Source organism: Rhinoderma darwinii, chromosome 2 (assembly GCF_050947455.1).
Source record: "Rhinoderma darwinii isolate aRhiDar2 chromosome 2, aRhiDar2.hap1, whole genome shotgun sequence".
Taxonomy (NCBI): Eukaryota; Metazoa; Chordata; class Amphibia; order Anura; family Rhinodermatidae; genus Rhinoderma; species Rhinoderma darwinii.
In genome coordinates this window covers 425676193-425702179 of record NC_134688.1, presented here as the reverse complement: position 1 = coordinate 425702179, position 25987 = coordinate 425676193, and the positions used below count along the sequence as shown (strand labels likewise).

The 25987-nt window shown below is 40.1% G+C and overlaps 1 protein-coding gene across 7 annotated transcripts in view; it reads right to left on the bottom strand.

The window, feature by feature from the left end:
• The window catches only part of ANKRD13B (ankyrin repeat domain 13B), a 182915-nt gene that overhangs the window by 16843 nt on the left and 140085 nt on the right, over positions 1 to 25987 (bottom strand). For 4 of the 7 annotated variants that reach the window (XM_075854318.1, XM_075854320.1, XM_075854322.1 and 1 more), the window contains exons 3-10: positions 25471 to 25595; positions 18127 to 18172; positions 15602 to 15745; positions 15321 to 15510; positions 12317 to 12383; positions 9249 to 9330; positions 6745 to 6809; positions 639 to 772 (exon numbers count right to left, since the gene is read on the bottom strand). In XM_075854318.1, the coding sequence (XP_075710433.1) occupies positions 639 to 772; positions 6745 to 6809; positions 9249 to 9330; positions 12317 to 12383; positions 15321 to 15510; positions 15602 to 15745; positions 18127 to 18172; positions 25471 to 25595 (853 nt within the window). The remainder of the gene's footprint in view (positions 1 to 638; positions 773 to 6744; positions 6810 to 9248; positions 9331 to 12316; positions 12384 to 15320; positions 15511 to 15601; positions 15746 to 18126; positions 18173 to 25470; positions 25596 to 25987) is intronic. The other 3 variants (XM_075854319.1, XM_075854321.1, XM_075854323.1) reach the window with 1 other exon arrangement.

Genomic DNA, 25987 nt, shown 5'->3' with positions numbered 1-25987 from the left:
CTCAATCCATGATTTATTGATACTAGATTAGAGACGTAACTTGAAGGGATCACAAGAACAGGAGTTTCATTCCTCAGAATGAATGGAGCGACAGGTCGAGCATGCGCACTGCCGCTCCATTCACTGTCTATGGGACTGAAGGTACAGCGACCTGCCGCTCCTTTCATTCGGAGGAATGGTTCGCCCGTTCTCATGATCAGTGGGGGTCCCAGCTGTCAGACCCCCACCGATCATCATGTTATCAACTCTACTGTGGTTAGGGGATAACATTTCTTGGGACAAGCTCTTTAAAGCTCCTGGGCCCAAGCTATCACATGTGATTTAAAGTTCTGTTCTCAGGCTCAGAGAGACCATTTTGGCCCAATTAGGCTGCAGGACTCGAGGTGAGACCCCAACTTCTGCAACCCCTATAGCTAAGCCCCTTTTCTTTGTTTGAACATTTGCTCACATATCTGTAGATGTGCAAGTTAGAAGCTAACTGGACAGCGCACCCAGAAGAGCAACTGTAGCCACTTTATTATAGCTAACGATTTTTAAATTTGGATAATGGCTTCATTACTACAAAAATATTTTATCTACTGAAAAAGTCCTAATTCTACAATGTAACACTGGGAATATTCACCTTAGGCTAAACTTACTTCTGAGTTTTGGTAGTAAGTTCCATGGGTCGCCCCATGTCCCGTTGTCCTAATTCAAAATTTGGGTCAAAGTATTCATCTGGAGTAATGGCTGTTGGGTTAGTCTGGCTAAATGTCTGGGTGATTAGTGTCTGCTAAAACAAAAACAGAAAAAGTACATTTAAAATTATGAACCGCTTTAACACCTAGGAGTATACCAGTACCCGGTATAGTGTATTAGGTATGCATAAAACATGACTTTCTAAGCTCCATCAAGGGATTATTTCCCATGATTTCTGCTATTTGGTCCCCTTTCCTCTATACATACCATAGTTCCCTCCACTTGATCTTTAAAAATTAATAAAAACAACCATGCATTGCAGCATTTGCCTTGGATTGCTGTGTACTGTACAATTCCCCCGAGACAGCGTATTGATGGCAGCATATGTTCATGAAAACAAGAATAGTAATGGTACAAGCCAGCTGCAACCCCAGAAATGTCCATGGTGACATGTCATTTTCCTATTCTTTCATGGTGACATGTCATTGTCCAATTATTTCATTTAAAGAGCCTCTGTCACCAGATTATAAGTGGCCTATCTCCTACATAATGTGATCGGCGCTGTAATGTAGGTGACAGCAGTGCTTTTTATTTTGAAAAATAAATCATTTTTGAGCAAGTTATGAGCAATTTTAGATTTATGCTAATTAGTTTCTTAATAGACAACTGGACGTGTTTTTACTTTTTACCAACTGGGCGTTGTGAAGAGAGGCGTATGACGCTGACCAATCAGTGACCAATCAGTAACCAATCAGCGACAAATCAGCGTCATACACTTCTCATTGTTCCAGCCCAGCTTCTTTCACTGCAAAATCACGCTGTAACAATGAGAAGTGTATGACACTGATTGGTCGCTGATTGTTCACTGATTGGTCAGCGTCATACACTCCTTTGTACAACGCCCAGTTGGTAAAAAGTAAAAACACGCCCAGTTGTCTATTAAGAAACTAATTAGCATAAATCTAAAATTGCTCATAACTTGTTAAAAAATTATCGTTTTTCAAAATAAAAACCACTGTTGTCATGTACATTACAGTGCCAATCACATTATGTAGGAGATCGGACACTTATAATCTGGTGTCAGAGCCTCTTTAAGGGTTTGTTATTTCTTATAATTTACAGTGGGAAAAATGAGAGCTATGATGGCAGACATACATTGGCACCATGAAGTCTATTATATTTGTTTCCTGTACAATTAAATACTTTTAGACATGATTCACCATAGAACTTGGTCAGCTGATGGCAGTGGACGTTTGCCAGGCATCACTGAGTGTATTATGAAAAGCAAATTGTGCTTCAACTTAAGGGTAGGAGTTCCATGATGTATTAATCAAAGCCAAAAAAGACATATTAATCTAATGGGCCTTCTCTTGGTAACTGAAGGATGTGTCTATTTAGAAGGACTGAGGACAAATTGATGATAAATGCATATTCTGTTCTGACATCCCCTATAAAGCATAAATTCCCAAGGCATTTAGCCACATTTTTCTAGTAAAAGTTGGCTCCTGTCTTAGTCTGGCCATACACCCTCGTTCGGCCGATAGCTATTCCTCCCGACTCCACCAAACACGTGTTCTCAGGAAGAAAGCCGCTGCCAGACTCCTCTGTCATCAGCTTTTATAATAACGTTCAAAAGGATTGGGCATGTTGAAATTCAATATGCCTGACCCTTCTCTCCTCTAGCATCTGCCGTTAGTGGAAAGTCAGGACGCCGCCATAACCATTAGATGGTCGGCGGATCCCGCTAAAATCGGCGGGTTCTGCCGACATACATCTAATGTGTATGGCCACCGAAATGCTCTGTTTCCATTACCATCATGGATTACATTCTTAATCGAGCCATGACCAGTATGACAGATCTTTTTTCAACCAGATCTCAATGAATCATGACGGATCCCACTGACTTATAATGGTTTCTGTAAGGGTTCCAGTGGTTTTGACAGCAAAAATACAGCTGCAGACTATGTTATTCCTGCAAAAACATTGGACACTGATGGAATGGAACACAGTATGATCAGAGCCTAATCTGATAGTGTGTTTGTTTTTTGTTATGAGTACTGACGCCTATCACTTTCTATACAAAGCCTTTATATTTTCTCACCATTTGGCCACTAAGGGCTCAATTGAATGTTAATAATTTCTACTCAAAGCTTAAAGGTTATGCAAACTTTGAAAGCAATTTTTTTTAAATAAGGAGATCAATCAGTGTGTCTTGTACAATGTTATAATTCGTTTTTATTAAAAAATATTTTTACTATGAGATACAGCTGCTATGTATTCTATAAACAGAGCAGCTGTATCTTCTGCTGAATCCTGTACCCATCAAGTCCCCAGGACTGACGGGTTCAGTGTCAGCAGGTCCTGCGTGTCTCTGCCACACAGGATCCACCTGTTATCCATCACAGATCCACCTGTTATGCATCACATCTAAGTTCATAACTTAGATGTGATGGATTACAGGTGGATCCTACATGTCAGAGACACGCAGGACCGGCTGAAACTGAACCCGTCAGTCCCGTGGACATGACAGATTCAGGTCTTTGCGTACGATTCAGCTGCTCTCTATACAGATTGCAGAGCAGCTGTATCTCAAAAAGTAAAAATTATTTTTAATAAAAACTAATTATAAAGTTGCACAAAACAGACCGACCTTTTTATAAAAAAATTAAATAAATTACTTTAGAAGGTGTACATAACTTTTAAAATGAGTTTGCTGTCGGTATCGGAAAACCTAATTCAAAAGTGAAAACCAATATGGCTGCACTTCTTGCTGTCAGTTCAAAAATGGCTGCCACAAATGAACAGAAAAAATGACAATGTTTTACAATTTACTGTGAGAGAAGTGAAAGCTATATTGGCGGATATAAACACTAGCCCTATGAAGTCAATCATATTGATATTTACATCATAATTGTCTATCTTTTGCTATCCTTCTAACTTTTAACTGATTTACTAATATAAGAGCATTTTAAGGTTTGGGTGTAAATCCTCTTTAATTGATTCTCAGTAACAACGCCACTTGAATTTTTACTCAGTAGTAAAAGTAACGCCCCCCATAAGTGTCATGTCCGTGGCTGCGGGCCGTCAGATTCAGCCATGGGTCGGCGAGCGCTGGCCCCAGTCTCCTCCTCTGGAGACGCCAGCGCTCGCTTCCGCTCACCTAGGCCGGATCCCGTAGGGTGCACGCGCACGCTCGTGCCCGCTCTTAAAGGGGTAGCGTGCGCACCAGACTTTAATGAATTATAAGCCCATGAGTGCTCTGGACTATAAGAGGGGTTCAGCCCCTTGCGTCTATGCCTGAGCGTTGTTGTCGTACCCTAAGTTTTTCTATGCGATGGTCTCCTAGTGTGTTCCTGTTCTAGATCCTGTTCCAGTTCCTGTTCCTGTATCCCTTTCTATCCTGGTCGTGTGCCGTGCTGAGCCAGAGTCGTGCTGTGCTGTATTTCACGCCTGTCCTGACACCCCACGTCTGACGTCTACCTGCTGCCTAGTCCCAGCCGAGCTTGCCTTGCTACTGTCCAAGCTGCCATAGGTACCCTATACGAACTATAGACTTTTGGCCAGCTGCCACACCGCCAATGCGGTACAGCTCAGTGGCTCCACGAACCCTACGTGACAATAAGTGAGCAGGATGGAAGGGGTAAGGCATGTCTGTGGAGTGATGTACAGCACATCAACTTTGGATGGTGGCAGAGATGATACGCCAGTCTAAAGAACCAGTGTGCTGTATTCCCCAACACGAGGAAGCTGGCGAGAAAGAGGTCTAGGTTGTTAATTTTTTAAACCTTTTCTAGATAGTCAAGCAGTGGAGTAGTTGAACCCATGTGATTAAATATTGTCCTTCATTACAAACGATTTCCTTAAAAGTTGATGACTTCTTCTTGTAACACTGTTTGTCTTGAAAAACTGACAATTATTTTGATAGTTGCGTTTCAGTCCATCCAAAGGGCCAACTAGCTCATGAACTTGAATCGGTATACCATATCCATCAGGGATCCTGGCATCCTGCCCATACCAGTCAGCTTTTATTCAACCTTGCATATCATGGCTCTGTGTGTTTACCTCCAAAAATTGGATCAAATCCAGTTATGGGAATGTAAAAAAACATTTACCAAATATCTTTTCAGAAGGCGTATTCTATGGTGGGATCCAATTCTGATCTTGACACTAAACATAAAGCTCCATTCCTCATGCACACGACGGTGGTGTTTTGTCTGTGTCATATCCACATTTTTGCGGATAGAACACGGACCCATTCATTTATATGGCCCCATGCACACAACCGTTATGTTCAAAGAACCGTGTGGGTGCCGCGGTCCAGGCCTCAAAAACTCAGGTCATGTCATTTTACTGTCCGTATTTGCGAATCATGTGACCTACTTAGGGGATTGGGACCAATTCCAGCCTTCCTATTTTTCCGGATCCGTGAATACTGATCACACACGAATGCACTACAGAAGGTGTTTTGCGGACAAATGGACCTCAACGGATCCGTGGTTTTGCGGACCATTACTATGGTCCCTATGGTTGTGTGCATATGGCCATGTGAACGCAGACTTCAGATTCACACAGGGCAGTCTGATATATCTTTACAGTGTCCATGAGATTTATTTCTTAAGTCTGTTGTACCTGTACTATAAAAAAAAGCTCATAAGATTCACACAATATAAATATTTTGGCAATAGACCTTACTTACAAATTAAGATCTAGCTTTTACATCTTATTTTCTCTAACAGGTGAATGAATATACATCATACTAAGGCCGGATTCACACGAGCGTTGCGTTTTTGCGCGCGCAAACAACGCAGCGTTTTGCGCGCGCAAACACTATTTGACAGCTGCGTGTGTCATCCGTGTCTGATGCGCGGCTGCGTGATTTTCGCGCAGCCGGCATCATAGAGATGAGGCTTGTCGACGCCCGTCACTGTCCAAGGTGCTGAAAGAGCTAAATCTTTCAGCACCCTCGACAGTGAATGCCGAACACAACAGCGAAAAACCTGTAAAAAAAAAAGATAAAGTTCCTACTTACCGAGAACTTCCCGGCCGTTGCCTTGGTGACGCGTCCTTGGTGACGCGCCTCTCTTGACATCGAGCCCCACCTCCCTGGATGACGCGGCAGTCCAAGTGACCGCTGCAGCCTGTGATTGGCTGCAGCCAATGCTTGGCCTGTGATTGGCTGGAGCTGTCACTTGAACTGAAGTGTCATCCCGGGAGGTCGGACTGCAGGAAGGAGACAGGAGTAATCGGTAAGTTAGAACTTCGTTTTTTTTTTACAGGTTCATGTATTTTGGGATCGCAAGTCACTGTCCATGGTGCTGAACCAGTTTAACTCTTTCAGCACCATGCACAGTGAATGTCTCCCGACGTCGCGGACCGGAAATTTTTTTGCCGGGTTCGGCCAAAACGAGTTTGGCCGAACCCGGTGAAGTTAGCTTCGGTTGTCGGGGTTCGCTAATCGCAAAGACACTCCGTTTGGATGCTTGGAAACAGAAAAGCACGTGGTGCTTTTCTGTTTACATTCATCCTTTTGACAGCTGTTGCGCAAACACGCAGTTCGCACGGAAGTGCTTCCGTGCGACATGCGTGGTTTTCACGCACCCATTGACTTCAATGGGTGCGTGATGCGTTGAAAACGGTGAATCAACGGACATGTCGTGAGTTTTTTGCAACGGAGCAACGCTGCGCAAAAAACGCTGCCATGTCTGCACGGCCCCATTGTCTAATATAGCTACGGGCAACGCACGTGAAAATCACGCGCGTTGCACGCGCGTATTTTACGTTCGTCTGAATAAGCCCTAAAGAGAGCTTGTTTTATTGCCACCCATTAAGACGCCTGTAAACTGAAGAGCAATGTCTCTATCTTCAAGTAGAGGTAATTTTAGGTCTTCAGGATACAATTATTGACAACTGTCAGACAGAAAACTGATATGTGCAGATTCTGCCACACCAGGTATTGATTTGCTCTAAATTCTTATTTCACGAAGACAGCTAATACCATCCGCATAAGTACAGTCACACAGCGGAGGCAGGGAATCAAGGATTCAGCTATCACAAAATAATACTCACCCCATTGTTTGGTCCTACATGCTGCTCTGCTATGCCCAGGAATGACTGCAGAGGCGTTTTACTACCTGGAAGGAAAATTGAGATGTAATAACACAATTGAGGATGGACCGGACCATTGTCCTACCTATGACTGTGACTAATATATAGCATTTCTACTAAAGGATTATGGGGATAGTCGCATTATACTGTATTGCCTGTTATTGAAGGATAAACCAACATTTTAGATGATATCCTAAAGAAATATTCAATTGTAGATGTGCCTGTCTGTAATTGTTCCAGAATCAGTGCTGCTGTCAATGTGCGGACATAGAACGGAAAAGAATAATAGCAGTAAGGGCTCACACACATGGCATATTATGGACCTGTACATAACAAAAATAAGAATAATTATTTATATAGTGCCAACATATGCCGCAGCACTTTACTATTCAGAGGGAACATCAGGCAATCAGACATTACATAGTGACAAAACTAATATACAATTCATTCAAGAGGAGTGAGGACCCCACTCAAAATAGGGTAGTAAATAAAGCTGCATGAGCACCTCACCAGTCAGTATCTATGTATGACAGACATGAAGTGCAGTAGGGGGCAAGGATTGTGGGGAACACTGCTGAAAGGGGGTCAGAGGTTCTGATGACTAATGTAATAAGGGGGTAAAGGAAAGGAGTCAGATCAGGGAGTGTGATAGAATCAATAGCGCAGTCGACTGCCCTATTGATTCCATAAAGAAACAGAAATCTTAAGGAACGGAGAGAAGCTATGGTTTCCGTTTGCCTTTCCCTTGATGGGTTCATCCTACGGAAGGGTCTGACGAAACCCATCAACGGAAACCGAACGCTGATGTGAACACACCCTAATAAGTACATATTAGGGAATAACAGTAATGGCAAAAATGAACCTCCACTTTAATGTTGGAATATGATTGGGGAGTTACACACATACTGTAGATTATATGTGTGTAGTACCTTCGGGCAGCCTGCAGGTGTTGCTATTGCTATCTTTTCAGAACACTAATTCTATAAAGCTACACAGGCAGCTGATATGCATGCATCAATTTATTATCTTCTTTTTTAGCACAGACATATACCGTAGTGTTGTATACAGCATGTCAAGGGTCGTCTAGAATAAACCGGGACATGTATGGGATAACCAAACGTTTTTATGTTATTACCCTTCTTTAATATAAACTTTTGGTTTCCCAGAGTCCCCCGTAGGTCCTTAGTTCTGGAAATTTCATTAAGGGGTGTACAGTAGATGGAAGCATGCTGAATCGTATATAAAGATGTCGTGTCTGAGGAGGACAACTACAGAAGTTCACAAACCTCCATTGTTGATGTTTAGCGGGGCTTGTCTTCTGGCTGGGTGGACAATCTGGTAAAATGATTCTGATGTATTTATAAAGCGATGTTAACATTTGGTTCGGTTCGCTCCGTTTGGATCTTCCGTTGCAGATTCCGTCAAATTCGACGGGTAAAATAGTGCGGCATGCAGCACTATTTTGAGGTCAAAATTTCGGACACCTTGGCGAAACCCAACAGACCTCATTGTAAATCAATGAGTTCATCAAGCGCCGCTGGTGTTCGTTGTGCGATGGATCCGTCACAGTGTCGTATCTTCCGACACAGATGTGAAGAGAGCCTTGTGGACTTTTATTGCTTGAGTCTGCAGAACTAAATCAGAATCTAAAGAGTTTCCTTACTTTAATATAATATTGGCATATCTTTGGATAGTCCATCAGTTGTGATCGGTGTAGGTTTGACCACTGGGACCCCCAATGATCACAAGAACAAATACTGCAATATCAGACACAGACGAGAGTCATGCTGTGATGGATGACACCCAAAGTGGTACCTAATTCTCATGACTGGTGGGATTCCAGACCAGCATACACAGTTTGAAAAAAAAAAATTCCAGGTTAAATTCGAGACAGACCCATAGGTATCTAATACGTATAACTGGGGGGGGGGGGGCTTGATCTACAATAGATATTATTGGAATCCCAAATAATTTAGCAATTTCTATAACACATTTCCAACTTTTAAGGGTATGAAGAAGCCACTTAGCAGTGATCAGAATGGAAACGTAAATGGAAATCTAGACATACATCTCGGTACAACCTTTTAGTATAATTCATATAATGTAGTCCAGTAATTGTTTTTTTTATGAAAACAATGTCTTTACTATGATACCAGTATAAAATGGTGTGCTTTGCACTAGGGTGTAAACATTTCTTCACCATTTCATTTGCCTAATGGGATTTATTTGGGCTCTCTAATGCTCATCTCCCAACGGACTCCTCTTCACAGTAAGACCACACATTTCTGCATTTTCTAGCTTCAAGAACCTGCTTTAAATGTGTTAAAAATAAACTGTTCAAGGGTTTACCAGCCCATTTAGTAATGTCGCCCATCAGCCACATTATTTGTCAGCTCCAAAGTGCTGGGGATTTACAATATTACAGTTCAATTGTAACTGGAAACTATCTGAGAATTTGACATTACCTTTGCTCTTTCCCTTGTGCTGGTCTGATAAATGTTCTGTGCGGGTTCTAGTAATTAGTTCTACATTGGAAGCCCCATATACCTGAGAAGAGAATTGCATAGGTATATTACAATCATTTGCTTGTTACATATTTATTATCTGACTATGCAGGTATCACTTTTCTGAACTGACTGTAAGGGTATGTTCACACACACTAATTACGGACGTAATTCGGGCGTTTTTGTCCCGAATTACGTCCGAAAAATGCGCCTCAATAGCGTTGACAAACATCAGCCCATTGAAAGCAATGGGCTGACGTTTGTCTGTTCACACGAGGCGTATATTTACGCGCCGCTGTCAAATGACGGCGCGTAAATAGACGCCCGCGTGAAAGAAGTGACCTGTCACTTCTTGGGGCGTAATTGGAGCCGTTATTCATTGACTCCAATGAAAATCAGCGCCAATTACGTCCGTAATGGACGCGGCGTTCAAGCGCCTGCACATGCCGTTACTGCTGAAATTACGGGGATGTTTCCTCCCGAAAACATCCCTGTAATTTCAGCCGTTACGGACGCTGTCGTGTGAACATACCCTAAGGCTGGGTTCACACTACCTATTTTCAGGCGTAAACGAGGCGTATTATGCCTCGATTTACGCCTGAAAATACGGCTCCAATACGGCAGCAAACATCTGCCCATTCATTTGAATGGGTTTCCCGACGTACTGTGCCGACGACCTGTCATTTACACGTCGTCGTTTGACAGCTGTCAAACGACGACGCGTATAATGACTGCCTCGTCAAAGAAGTGCAGGACACTTCTTTGAACGTAATTTGAGCCGATCTTCATTGAATTCAATGAAGAACAGCTCAAATATACGGCCGTCAAAGACGCCTTGCAAAATGCGAGGAGGAGCATTTACGTCTGAAACGACGGAGCTGTTTTCTCCTGAAAACAGTCTGTAATTTCAGACGTAAAAGCCAGTTATCGTGTGCACATACCCTTACTGATTTAGGGTATGTGCATACGATAACTGGCTTTTACATCTGAAATGACAGACTGTTTTCAGGAGAAAACAGCTCCGTCGTTTCAGACGTAAATGCTCCTCCTCGCATTTTGCGAGGCGTCTTTGACGTCCGTATATTTGAGCTGTTCTTCATTGAATTCAATGAAGAACGGCTCAAATTACGTTCACAGAAGTGTCCTGCACTTCTTTGACAAGGCAGTCATTATACGCGTCGTCGTTTGACAGCTGTCAAACGACGACGCGTAAATGACAGGTCGTCGGCACAGTACGTCGCAAACCCATTCAAATGAATGGGCAGATGTTTGCCGACGTATTGGAGCCGTATTTTCAGGCGTAAATCGAGGCATAATACGCCTCGTTTACGCCTGAAAATAGGTTGTGTGAACCCAGCCTAAGAGTGACATTATTCTGCACAATTGTGAGAAATTTCCTCCACAATATGGTTGTGTGGTCATGGCGGTAAACTGAGGTACCAAAATGATACTTGTTTCTAGATGCCACCAAAACTCCCCTATAAGACTAGGTTCATACAATTGGAAGTAATAACACAAAAACGCAACACCCATAAAAATGTGGTACTAAAAAAAAAAAAACAGACCCTCCAATCTTTTAATGGAATTTTTGGAACTTTTACATGAAAAAAACATTACAGAACAACAGGCCCTGTGGGTCTTGGCCTAACAGTATGTATTATAACAATAGCTTTACCTTGCTGTACTTGTTTTTTTGTACATTAGGTTCATAATAGCTTTTGTTTACATTTTGACAAAAAATGAGAAATGGATGTTTGTTTGTTTGTTTTTTTTAAAAAACACAATACATTTACCTCTATGTAAAGCAAACTGATGAAAAATGTATCAACTGCGCTTCAACTTGGCTCGGTTCACAAACACTTTAAATAAATCATCTGTAAATAGAACTATATCCCCCAAAAAATAATAAAATAAATAAATAAAACTGAGAAGCAAAAACTGTGACCCTAGCCATGCCAAGTCAGCAATATAAATTAAATAGATGTTGGCTGAATACCCATCCAGACAACAGCTATCTCTCCCCATAATCGTGTACAGAATGTTTTGATCGGCTAAGAGTTCCTGATCGTGTCAATTGGGAGAGGGCACAAAGTTGTTGCCAGATACGCTTGGTAGCCGATTTTCTCCAAGGGAAGGTTCAGGCAGATCTCAATACACATTAGATTGTCTGTCTACTATCTGCATGATCAGCTTTATTCACCATATTCCTGGATTGTTAACAAGTAAAGATTCTTCAAGTAATACAATTTAACACCAAACTATAAAGTACCAATAATACAAACCGTTCTGTAATAACAGCACCCCAGTGATCGCCGTAGGTCCGGCTCCTGGTCCCCCATTGGTCCGCGATTATTGTTGGGGGATGGTCTGCTTGGCCTTACATTTATGTAGTAACATGCTGAACATTAAACTGAATCGCCCACCATGTAATAAATAAAATTAAGGGATGGGCCGGGTCCACCAGAGCGGGAAATAATATTACTAACAAACTGTCATATTTACAAAATGCTCATAAAGGGGGGTTACTAACTAATGTACTGTAGCAAAATGTTAACTAATGTGGCTGCTATTACTATAAGGTTGGAATGACATTTGCAGATTTTAATGCAGTTTTATTTTTTGCATATTTTTTAGACAAACACAGGAGTGGATACAAAAGATAGGATATGTATAACTATTTCCTTTATACCTTCTCTTTCATTTGCATGTACTCCTGGCTTTGGCTAAAAAACGGCACCAAGAACTGCAAGTGTGATTCCAGCCTTACAGGGGGCACTGGGATGGCTGAAAAGGGGCATGCAAAAAAAATAAATGAGTTTGGACCTGGATAGGTACAGAGGTCCCAATGTGCAGCTAAGGAGCTCTCACCGATCACCGATCATGTGATTTTATTGGAGTACATTTCTTTTAGATTCATCGTCATTTCTTACACAACAATTTATTATACAAGCAACCTTGTATAATACAGCAACCTTCTGTTCGAGTCCACTCTTCCCTATCTAGTGTATTGCTCAGGTTATGCTTCTGACCTTTGCCTCGTAGCTGTTGATAACCTCAGTTTTCTCACTTCTCCAGCCGAGGATTCCTGATTTGTTTCTGTAAAGGGAAATACAGAAAACACAAATGTGCTTCTTAAAATCATGATGCAGGATCATATCTATAAAGTAACAGAAGCAATTTATTATATTACAGAAGAGCTGTTCATATATCAACTGCTGCCGAGCCACACAACACTTTATCAGAATATTCCAGCCCAAGTAATGAAAATATGGTACATAAAAGTATCACTCCAGGCTGAAGTCCCGCCAACCTGGGCTGCCTGACTGTTCCAATAAAGCTAGCCGAGGAAATAAAAATCTAAGCTTCAGTGCTTTAAATACAATACCAGTTCTTGGCAATGCTATTTTAAGCTGGTCTCCAGATCTATTCTTTACTACTTGAACTGAACAACCTCTTTCTACCTAGATGTTTGCCAAACGCTCAAAGAAAAGCTCCACCGTCCTTTAGAGCTACTTTCAAGAATATATTGAGGCATTGCATAAATAGACGTTCTCCAATAATATAACATTATTACTGCCTTTAGTCATGACAGCCTTTTCAATAATAGTCCTCAGAGATGCGGAACCCATCGGTATGAACAACAATTTACAGTTCACATATAGAATTAAATAATAATGTTGTAAAGACATTGCATAACTTAAGTTTTATGAGTTACAGCCTGTATTGTATGCAAGAGCTGCATTTACAATTATGCAGGCTTCAGAGCTGAAATGTCCCAGCAACAGAAAGCCTGTAGATAGTATTTATTAGCAACCAGCCCAATTGGGAATGTAGCCCTGATATATAAAAAAAATCCTGTAACTCTGGATTCATACAAGATAATGCAATTTATTTACATGGATACTCAACTATATATATATATATATATATCTAAATATATTATATATAGAATTTATGTGGGGCTGATCCCACTTTGCAGTTAAAACTCTTTCCGTTCTTCAGGGAGCACTTTCTACAAGATTTTGGAGTGTCTGTGGAAATTTTTGACCATTCACCCAGAAGAGAATTTGTAACTGATGTTGGATGAGAGGGCCTGGCTCACAATCTCCCTTCTAGTTCATCCCAAAGGTGTTCGATGGGGTTGAGGTCAGGTCTCTGTGAGGGCCAGTCAAGTTCTTCTACACCAAACTCACACAACCATGTCTTTATGGATCTTGCTTTGTGCACTGGGGCACAGTCATGCTGGAACAGAAAAATGGCCTTCCCCAAACTGTTCCCACAAAGTCGGAAGAATACAATTGTCCAAAATGTCTTGGTATGCTGAAGCATTAAGATTTCCTTTCACTCGAACTAAGAGGCCTAGGTCAACCCCTGAAAAACAATCGCATAACATTATCCCTCCTCCACCAAACTTTACAGTTGGCACAATGCAGTCAGAAGGTAACAATCTCCTGGCATTCACCAAATTCAGACTGGTCCATCAGACTGCCAGATAGAGAAATGTGATTCATCACTCCACAGAACACGTTTCCACTGCTCCAGAGTCCAGTGGCGGCGGCTTTACACCACTCCATCCAACGCTCGGCATTATGCTTGGTGATATGAGGCTTGTCATGAAGCTGATGAGCCATGGAAACCCATGCCATGAAGCACCCGGCACATAGTTATTGTGCTGATGTTAATGCCAGAGAAGGTTTGTAACTCTGCAGTTATTGAGTCAGCAGAGCTTTGGCGACTTTTATGCACTATGCGCCTCAGAACTCCACGACCCCGCTCTGTAACTTTACGTGGTCTTCACTTCATGGCTAAATTTCTGTGGTTCCTAAACGCTTCAACTTTACACTAATTCCACTCACAATTGATTGTAGAATATCTAGGAGGGAATACATTTCATGAACTGACTAGTTGCAACGGAGGCATTCTTTTACAGTACTATGATCGAATTTAGAGTGCCCTTTAGAACGACCGATTCTTGCACAAATGTTTGTAAAGGCGGCTGCTTGGCTAGGAGCTTGGTTTTATACACCTGTGGCAATGGCATTGAATGAAACACCTGAATGCAATAAGTGTGTCCCAATACTTTTGTCCACATAGTTTGTATATATATCTATATATATATATATATATATATATATGTATATATATATATATATATATATATATACCCCCATACGAGGGTGAGTCAAAAATTATCCGCACTCTGGTTATATTAAAACTTCTGTTGGCCGCACTATCTTATTAGCGCTTTCCGTACGAGGGCGCTGTCTCCCCAGTCACTGCTGTGCAGGTTTGAACGTGTTACATCTGTTAATTTGTGACTGCAGAACGAGAAACAATGGCTGCTCCACTTGTGATTTGCACGAAAGAAGAGCAGCGTGCAGTGATTCGTTTTTTGTGGTCTGAGGGTTTGTCTAAAGCTGATAGTTTGTGAAGACTTTGTGCACAGTATGGAATAAGTGTTTTGTCGCAAAGAAGCGTGTATGAATGGATAGAGAAGTTCAAGAAAGGTCGCACAAGTGTCAGCCACGAAGGAGGAGCCAGACACCCGTACACGACCACAACTGATGACAACATTGAGCGTGCACATGAAATTATTCTATTGGATAAACTATCACCTGTTTGATCGCCTGAAAGAAGCCCTAAAAGGACGAAAATTCACGTCTGATGAAGAAGTGAAGACAGCGGTCCATTCGTGGCTCGCAGCTCAGCCTAAAACATTTTTTAATGTGGGAATACGAATGCTTGTTGACAGATTGACAACTTGTAATTAAAAGCAGGGAGATTATGTCAAAATATTTGTCTTTTCTGAAAGTTGATTAAAATAAATTCTACAGCCAGAGTGCGGATAATTTTTAACTCACCTTTGTATGTGTGTGTATATATATATATATATATATATATATATATATACACACACTGTACAATGGCATTCAAAGGTGACTCAACAATTAAAGTTGCACTACACAATAAGATTTTGGGAAGATACATTCTCGATGTTTTTACATTTACTGTACCTTTGTTCTACTTACTCACCTCTCAAAGGCAATGTTCTTGGTATCTAACTGAGTAGTGACCACTGGGGCTGTCAGGCGACTCATGGCCTGTTCTTCAGTGGGCTGCACAGCAGCCAGCAGAACTTCATGGTCCTGGGAACCTAAAGTAAGAGTTTCCGAGAAGACAACTCTTCTGTCATGATCGATTTCCATGACCACGGCGCTGTTCTCTGTGAATGTATAGTTAGGTCTATATTTAGAGACAGCATAAAATATGCAATAGTGTCACGTACATATACATCAGACTCTAAATTTCCTTACCCTGTCCCCTGAAGATAAAACTACGGCTCCCTCGTTGCCAAGTCATGTGATCAAACCCAAGTAGTGTTGTGTCTACACGCAGGTTCTGCCCACTTTTCCAAACCTTGTATGTGTCACTAGGGCAGATCTTGGAGACCAGGGGCACTATGGAAAAAGAAAAAAAGAGAACAGTGCTGGAAGGTTTCCAGGATTATGATTCTTATTTTATTAGTTCTTGTTGTCATGTGTACTGAAAGCAGAGATGGCAAAAAACTATTTTTAAGAACATTTAAGATCTTTAATGCAACTGCTGAGTGACTAAAGGAAAGCTGCATTTTCGTTGTGTATTCACTGAGACTCTGTGTGTGTGTGCGTGCGTGCGTGCGTGCGTGTGTGTGTCCTTTGTAGGGATGCTGAATCCAAGTGAAGATTACTATTTTATTTGTTAACTGCGGCAGTACAGGTTTACAAATATTCAAGGGAAAACAGCCTCGGATTTCAAGGCATTTTTGAAACTGAAAATTACGGTTTTTTTTTAAATTTGAAGCTTCTTTTGAGGCTTTTTTTTAGCCATTTTTTTAAGCTGATTTTCTATTGACACTACAAAAACGCTTCAAGAAGTGACATGCTACTTCTTTTTACAAGGCTTATTTTTATGAGGCGTTTTTTTTAATTCAGCAGCATAAAAATATGCCTCATGTGAACAACACAGTGTATTTTCCATTGAACTCAATGGGAAACTGTTTGAAGACGTATTTGAAGTGTACTTTGGAGCATAAAGCGTAGCTTTTATGCTCCAAAATTAGCATGAAAATAAGCCGTGTCAACATACTCTTATAGTGACCCGCATGGAAGAGATCTAATCCAGGAATAAGAACGATAACTGTGTATGTATGTGCACGCAAATTGTGTCATTCACAAATTAGACAGTCAGCACACCTCCAAAAAGTTATAGAAAATCCTAAAACATTCTGTATTCTTAAAGAAGTTGTACCAGAATCGACAATTATCACCGCCAACCCCCTGCTCGATCACAGTAAGGAGGACTTTGAATGGAGTGGCGGTCAAGCATACAAGCTGATGCTCCATTCAAAGCTTATGGGACTGATGGTGAGGCCCACAGCGATCAGACAATTATCACCTATCTTGTGGATAGGTGATAATTGTTGATTCTGGTACAACCCCTTTAATGGGGAAAAGACAAAAAAAATGTCCTGTGTTTTGAGAATTTTATTATGTTAATCTGACAGTGAAATGACAAAAGCAGTTGCATAGAACTAGAAAATGCAAAGGTTGTGACAGCTGGACCTTAGGTTATTCTGCCACATAGGACATAGTAGGACATAGTAATGGAACTGGCCATGTAAACAGCACAATGTTTAATTATGTGAGATTTGTCTACAGTATCTCACTTTACAAATAGTGTATATACAGCCTATAAAGTATAACACCATTATTTGCAGTGGCATATAGCGTATGTTTGTGGCTAGCTGGTGGACCCAGATATACTGTAGATTTGTACTGCAACCCGGGATCAATAAACTACGCCTGTGAACAATGGTGCCACGGGAAGGTCCAAAGTGGGTTCTTATTATGAACACACTATACAACGATGACACGCAGTCATTACAAGTACCGAGATAACAGATCTATTTTCTAACAGTGAATTGCAAAATCACATAAAATATTTATTTTACAATGCCCTGTAAAGTGAAATAGTTTTTGTGAAATATAGTATAAAACTGTATGGGCAGAAGAACCATTAAAAACCGTTAGCGATAAAGGCCTACAGAAATTGGATTGGCTGAACAAGGAGGCTTCATGTCTGTGGGTGCTATCGGACATCTCCACCAAGTGATCTTTAGGAAAATAGTAATCATAATTATTTCCTTTTATTTTGTCTAAGATACTGTGTCACTGAAGTTACAGAGATTCACGCATTAATAATTGGGCAATGTCTGCATAAATCTTTTTGGAGACTTTGTTCAGACAAAAGAGTTAGATAGATTAGGGGAGCTTAGGAAGGTAACAACCAACTTTCGTCTATAGCCATCTTAAAAGGATTCTCTAACTGCTGTTCTTCTAACACTGAGTAGTCTGAACTTGCAGTCATACTCCCTTTCATATATCTTGCTACCATACATTTGGTAAGTTACCAAAAATTAGGTAGTATAGATGCAGTATCTGACTACACAGCGTTTGTTTGTAGTCTGTTACCATGGAGACACATAGGTCTGTTTAAAATGGTAGGACATTTTCAATTGAGGCCATTTTCAAAGATTCATTTTAGATGCATTGTACAAAAAAATGTTGTAAACAAACTTACATTTGAAAAGGGGAACTATGAACAGAGCAACTAAAAGTAAATTCCATCTTTATTCCTTGCTATTAAACTTAGTCCAGCACCTTTTCTCTGTGACCATTTTGAGGACATCATTTATAATAACGTGCTGTGAAAACTATGCAAGTCGTCCAGTATTGTACTATTTCGAGTAATGATCCAGAATGAAGCATAAATAAAAATATCATGATATTTTATCACTCACCCCAACTGGTAAACTCCCATTTCATTTCTACATAAAAGTCCTGTGCCTAGAAGAAGAAAAAAGAAAGAGAGAGGCAATTGTCCACAAATATAGTCTGCAAAATACCTCCCAGGGTGTTTCCCCAGATACATATAAAAAATGAACAAGGGATCTGTCGTATGCTTGTAAAACTCTAAAATCTGTCTGTTTATGATCTTAATGGGTTCAGTAAGACCAGTAGGAAATAACTTTATTAATGTCAGGAACTGGATTGCATTAGGCAAATATTTTAATAGGACATAGTACAATTAATTATTTATTACAGCAGTGCCAGCACTGAATTATTAATTGGAACTACATCAGTCATAGGACATGTACAGTCCTGTGTTGTCATCCGTAAGTAGACATGGATCCCTTTACACTGCTTAGGTTGTCTGGGATGTGAATGGACAATGCTTGTTTCAAGGAGAAATATTGACGTCTATCACGGTTAATGTCTTGGTGGTGGTACCAATAGATAGAAACATAGATAGACAGACATAAACGTGTTAGATATATAGATAGATGATAGAGATGATAGATAGAAAGATAGATAGAAAGAGAGATAAATTTGAGATAGATAGATAGATAGATAGATAGATAGATAGATAGATAGATAGATAGATAGATAGATAGATAGATAGATAGATAGGTAGATAGATATGAGATAGATAGATAGATAGATAGATAGATAGATAGATAGATAGATAGATAGATAGATAGATAGATAGATAGATAGATAGATAGATAGATAGATAGATAGATAGATATGAGATAGATAGATAGATAGATAGATAGATAGATAGATAGATAGATAGATAGATAGATAGATAGATAGATAGATAGATAGATAGATAGATGACAGACAGACAGACAGACAGACAGATAGACAGACAGACAGACAGACAGATAGATAGATAGATAGATAGATAGATAGATAGATAGATAGATAGATAGATAGATAGATAGATAGATAGATAGATAGATATGAGATAGATATGAGATAGATAGATAGATAGATAGATAGATAGATAGATAGATAGATAGATAGATAGATAGATAGATAGATAGATAGATAGATGATAGATAGATAGATAGATAGATAGATAGATAGATAGATAGATAGATAGATAGATAGATAGATAGATAGATAGATAGATAGATAGATAGATAGATATGAGATATCAATTTGTCTCCAGACAGCAAAGTAGATAATTAAATAAGAGTCATCACGATCTCATCCTTTTTTACTATGGGCCAGTTAAAGTGCCAAGTTAAAGTAATGCAATAACATATGATATATTTCGAATTATTGACCAGTGATCTATAAATAGGTTAAAAACAATGATAACAAGACCTAATAGTCTTCCTTTTTTCCTGCATTTGTATTCTCTGGAGAAATGAAACCCATTTAGTGCCTTAGGTAAACAGGTCCTCAGCACTAGAGGGATTTACCGACATGAAAAAGCACATTAACACTTAGTCACTAGCAGGTCTCTGAGGACTATATCAGTCTCCTGCAGGGGACTGAGAAAGGAGGTGAAGTATGGAATGTTTTTCTTGGAGTGATGTTTATAAGGACAAATAGCTGGAGTAAAATATGGTAATTTATGTGAAATCTACTCTTTAATAACTCTACAAGGTCACCATGTCAGACAGCTCCCACATCTGGACCGCTAATACGTTACTACCACAGTAAGTTAGCAAGATAAGTTAGCAGTGATGAAAAAAATGTTATATGCATGATATGCATTACAGAAATCTTTGAATAATTGTAAATAAAAGAATCCTAGACAAACTGATGCAATCCTCACCGGGGGCGTACAAAGAGGAGGGGAGGCCCCATATCAAATGTAGGAGTACCAACGCTTAGAGTTCTTTCTTTTGGGAGAGCAGGGCCACATGATTTTTAGTTTGGTTCCTTTCATTATTTGGCTAATATTCTTATTTAGGAATAGGGGGGCTATGCAGGTTCACACTTTCCATCGGGAAGGGAAATAGGGCCAACTAGAGCTGGAGCCCCCTTTTCAAAGGCACCAAAATGGAAGCATTGGATGTCTTTGATCTCCAAAATCTATTCTTGCTCTTGTATCTCCTTCAAGAACTAATCAGGAAGGCGTAATATAAGAAACATAAGGATCCCCTTCCAAATTTGTGAACATGAAACATGAGGCGTACATGAAAGTATTTCGCCACATTGGAAACAATTTTCCCTGTGTAAAATTGTTAACATTGTGGCAAGTATTGTTCCTTTTATTCTTTTGGTTTTCCATAAGAATTGAATCCTTCCTTCAGGGGACAATATAAAATCTTGAATTTACATCTATTGCTTGCCTAGAATTGGTATCTGTAACGTTCTGTACCTCTATATTTTATTGCATTTTATCTCTAGAAAATAAACTGATGGAAAAACTGCAGCTAATTCATGAACAACTAAATGTTATCAATGCTTATAATACATAATAATGTATAAATATGAAACCCTTACACCTAGAATCCAGAATGGAAATCATAAATGAGTGCTGCTGGTGTTTACATTCTCCACAAACTTCCATAGTGATATAAGTGGATTATATAAAAATAATATCCCAACATCCTAGCCAGTAAAGGTATATAGTAGCTTAAATGGGTTTTCCCATGAGACACATTTATGACATATCCACAGGATATGTCATAAATGTCAGATAGAAGCGGGTCCCGCCTCTGGGATCTCTAGAAGAGGCCCTCTAAACCCCGTACTGCCGCTGTGCAGCGGCTGAACTCCGACCATGAAAAAAGTTAAAAAGTTACTTTGTCGGGAGCTACGAAAACAGCGTATCTTGCTAAGCAAGTCCCATAGAACTGAATGGCTGTTACGAAAACAGCATAGCTCGCATGCTACGCTGCTTCCGTAACTGCCATTCACTACTATTGGAGTTACGGACACAGCGTAGCTCAGCGGGCTACGCTTTTTTCGTAATTCCCGACCATATAACCAGGAAGTGGCCGGTAGGAAGCGAGAACAGACAAAGGTAGGACGGGGTTTAGGGGACCCCTTTCTAGAGATAGGTGCAGGTCACAGAGGTGGGGCCCGCATATATCTGACATTTATGACATATCCTGTGGATATCAAGTAAAATAGTCGAACAACAGCACACGTCTCCAGATGATCAAAGTGGTTTTATTGTCAAAACATCCACGACAAACAGGCAACGTTTCGACCCATAGTGAGTGTGGGGTCTTTGTCAAGCCTAACATTACATCTAAAAACATCATACTAAATAGGTGAATTCAAATAATCACATGGTACATTGCAGCCAGTGAGAATCGTGATCCCGGTCTCCCAGGTGAATCATACATTAGTCTTGATGACAACCAACAACTTGTTACATAATAAAAAAAGTGTATAAATCCGACATACAATACATCTTCAATCCGTAGTAAGTATTTAAGACATCAATTGTTAATCTTGGAGTAGAAAACGAAGAAGGGAAGTCCACCACACTCCAGGTTCCAACTCCGATCCCAGGGCGCCACCGCGCATGCTCCGCAATCAGTGCATCGCAACGGCATAATAAAAACAGAAGTATTACAAAAACATCTCTTTCACGCAGGTGCCTATAGAGGGTATAATGTCCTCAATCTCACATTAGGTGGTTCAGAAGTAACAGTCCACACAATGTGATAGCAATCACATGGGAAAACGCTATAGAATGTAATCTCATGTTGTCAAGGACGCCATCACTACGTGACGACAAGTCACCTGTGTCCAGGTGTCCACTACAAATGAGAGATGGAAAAGGTAAATTTAACCTGTACCTAACCAATTATACGGGTCAAAAAGTGGTAAGATCTTGAAGTCATCAGTTGTGTTAAATCGCCTATATGAATTAGATCACCAAAAGTGGTCAGAAAATAATTACAGGGAATGCTCGTAACATACATTCGATGGAATACATCGAATATTTATACCGCATAATGCACAAGACTTCTAGTAGATTATCGATCCTCACTTATAATGTCCCCATTGAGACCTCTATGTTCTCCATAATGAATGCACAAACACTCGCAATAAACAAGAGAAGAGAAAAAATGTATAGTCCTCGTCCTGGTCGTATGCCCGCTGGTGTGTGGTGAACGAACCTCCAAGCAGAGTAGTCCCCAACTGTAAAAGATATACAAAAAAAATTTTTCTTAATATCCAAGATATTTTTATAAAAAACTTTTTTTATTATTTAAAAAAAAAGGGGAAAAGAAGATGAACATATCTCGATGGTCACCCATCACTCCAGTACTATATACACTTCCTAAGATTCACAAAAATCTACATGCCCCCCCAGGTAGACCTATCGTATCAGGGAGAGGTTCAATTTTCAATAACATTGCCATCTTTCTGGATAAAGTTTTGAGAGATTTCGCCATCAAGGCAAAATCATATATCAAAGATACGACAGATTTTTTGTGCAAATTAAAGAACATTGAGGCGAGAGGTCCACTATTGCTAGTCTCGTTTGACATTGTATCCCTATATACCAGCATCAAACACAATAGAGGTTTAAGGGCAGTTGAGAATTGTCTCACCAGCGCCGGATGTGACCCAGGGTGTAGACGCTTCATCCTCCAGCTGCTTGAGTTGGTACTCGGGAGGAATTATTTCCTCTTTGGTGACCAGTTCTTCTTGCAGCTCAGAGGGACAGCGATGGGGTCCAATGTGGCCCCAACGTATGCCAACATCTTTATGTCCACTTTTGAGGAGGAGCATGTCTACACCTCCTCACACATGGGTCACATCCGCTGCTGGTGGAGATTCATTGATGACATTTTTGTCATCTGGGAGGGGGATAAATTGTGTTTAGATCAATTCTTGTTGGAGTTAAATAGCCATATTCCAGCTCTGCAGTTCACTATGGTTTGCTCTGACCAGGAATTGCAGTTCTTGGATACATTGGTACAACTGAAAGATGGAGTATTCTCCACTGATTTATTTGTGAAAACCACAGACAGAAACAATCTCCTCTTATATAACAGTAACCATCCTAGACACATGATAGAGTCTCTTCCATGGAGTCAACTGTTACGAGTTGATAGAATTGTATCAGACACAACACAGAAACAAATTAGGTTGACACAGATGTGTAATAAGTTTAAAAAGAGAGGTTACCCTAGAAATCTTGTACAGAAACATAGAGATAGACTAGATTCTGATATCTTAGAATCTAAAAGCAAGACTAAACAGGTTGAACGTATACCGTTTATTTCAACCTTTGGCAATCTGAGTGGCCATATTGGCAATATTTTGCGAAAAAATTGGTCGATAGTATCGAAGGGACATAGTGAGATTGACACATTGAGTGTACCACCTATTATGTCCTATCGGAGGACCAAAAATATTAGAGATACATTGGTTAAATCAGATGTGGGCAGCAGAAAGAAGAACACACAACTATTGCTCTGCCCCCCTAAAAATGGAAATTTTCCGTGTTTAAATTGCTGCAATTGTAACAACATCCTGAGGGGGAACAAATTCCAGCACCCCTACACTGGGAAGACTTTTAACATCAGACATAGGTTCACATGTAATTCAGATTTTGTCGTGTACATGATCACATGCCCCTGCTCATTAATTTACATAGGAGAAACGACTATGCCCATCAAATTAAGAATTAATAAGCATAAGAGCACAATCAGGAAGAAAATGATTGAATTACCAATACCGAGACATTTTATTGAGAAAAACCACCAGTTGAATCAATTAAGATTCAGGATAATAGATTGTGTCCCAACACTTAGAAGGGGAGGGGATAGACAGAAATTACTGAAAAGGAAGGAATTACGTTGGATCTTTGAACTTGATACCTTACACCCAAGAGGTTTGAATCTAGAATATAAGATAACACCTGGACTCTGAAACTTCATTGCTGTTTTTAATTTTTTTTTATTAATATTGTACACTTTATGGGTGACCATCGAGATTTGTTCATCTTCTTTTCCCCTTTTTTTTAAATAATAAAAAAAGTTTTTTATAAAAATATCTTGGATATTAAGAAAAAATTTTTTTGTATATCTTTTACAGTTGGGGACTACTCTGCTTGGAGGTTCGTTCACCACACACCAGCGGGCATACGACCAGGACGAGGACTATACATTTTTTCTCTTCTCTTGTTTATTGCGAGTGTTTGTGCATTCATTATGGAGAACATAGAGGTCTCAATGGGGACATTATAAGTGATGATCGATAATCTACTAGAAGTCTAGTGTATTATGCAGTATAAATATTCGATGTATTCCATCGAATGTATGTTACGAGCATTCCCTGTAATTATTTTCTGACCACTTTTGGTGATCTAATTCATATAGGCGATTTAACACAACTGATGACTTCAAGATCTTACCACTTTTTGACCCGTATAATTGGTTAGGTACAGGTTAAATTTACCTTTTCCATCTCTCATTTGTAGTGGACGCCTGGACACAGGTGACTTGTCGTCACGTAGTGATGGCGTCCTTGACAACATGAGATTACATTCTATAGCGTTTTCCCATGTGATTGCTATCACATTGTGTGGACTGTTACTTCTGAACCACATAATGTGAGATTGAGGACATTATACCCTCTATAGGCACCTGCGTGAAAGAGATGTTTTTGTAATACTTCTGTTTTTATTATGCCGTTGCGATGCACTGATTGCGGAGCATGCGCGGTGGCGCCCTGGGATCGGAGCTGGAACCTGGAGTGTAGTGGACTTCCATTCTTCGTTTTCTACTCCAAGATTAACAATTGATGTCTTAAATACTTACTACGGATTGAAGATGTATTGTATGTCGGATTTATACACTTTTTGTATTATGTAACAAGTTGTTGGTTGTCATCAAGACTAATGTATGATTCACCTGGGAGACCGGGATCACGATTCTCACTGGCTGCAATGTACCATGTGATTATTTGAATTCACCTATTTAGTATGATGTTTTTAGATGTAATGTTAGGCTTGACAAAGACCCCACACTCACTATGGGTCGAAACGTTGCCTGTTTGTCGTGGATGTTTTGACAATAAAACCACTTTGATCATCTGGAGACATGTGCTGTTGTTCGACTATTTTACTTGGAATTCTACAACATGCCGGAGTGGGTTTGCCTGGCTTGACAGCGTGCACCGCGCCAGATTCGGGATTTGTGCTGCTTCAAAACCTTTCATTTTGCTTCATATCCTGTGGATATGTCATAAATGTCCCTGAAGGGAAAAACCCTTTAAGTTCACATCTGGTCACCATTTTGCTGATCACTGGAAGGCATTGTAGAATGGGCACATTACTAGTTACTAAGTCATATATGAATCCATTATACCTTGCGTAACTTCTCCAGTAGGACGGGTATTCCTGACAGACGTTTAATGGTCCTTTGGTAGTCACGGTGCCGTAAAACTAGCCGGACCAGCTCTAGGTCCCGTGTGCTGACAGCCTCCTGGAGAACTAGCCAAAAATAAGAGACATACTGTAGTTACACAAAAGCACAAGTAACGCCAGCCACAATCAAGACAAACAATCCAACATTGTCTGTCTTTAAACTAATTTACTTAGACCAGTTCCACTGATAATTACAACATCTTTGTTATTTGTCAGATCATACAAAATATAGGCACATCAATGTCTATTAGAATCTTTGCCTACCGTTTAGCGTATACGGGATGTCTCATCAGAGATAACCCAGTTCAAAATGCAGATGACACAGTGATCAGCTGATTTGCTGTTCACTGGGGGAAGCCTTGTCCAACCAGATATTACACGGCGGCCATTCAGATAAATGCCTGTGTTTTGGGATGGACATTGGATTTTCTTGTCCCTATTATTAAAACTACGTATTA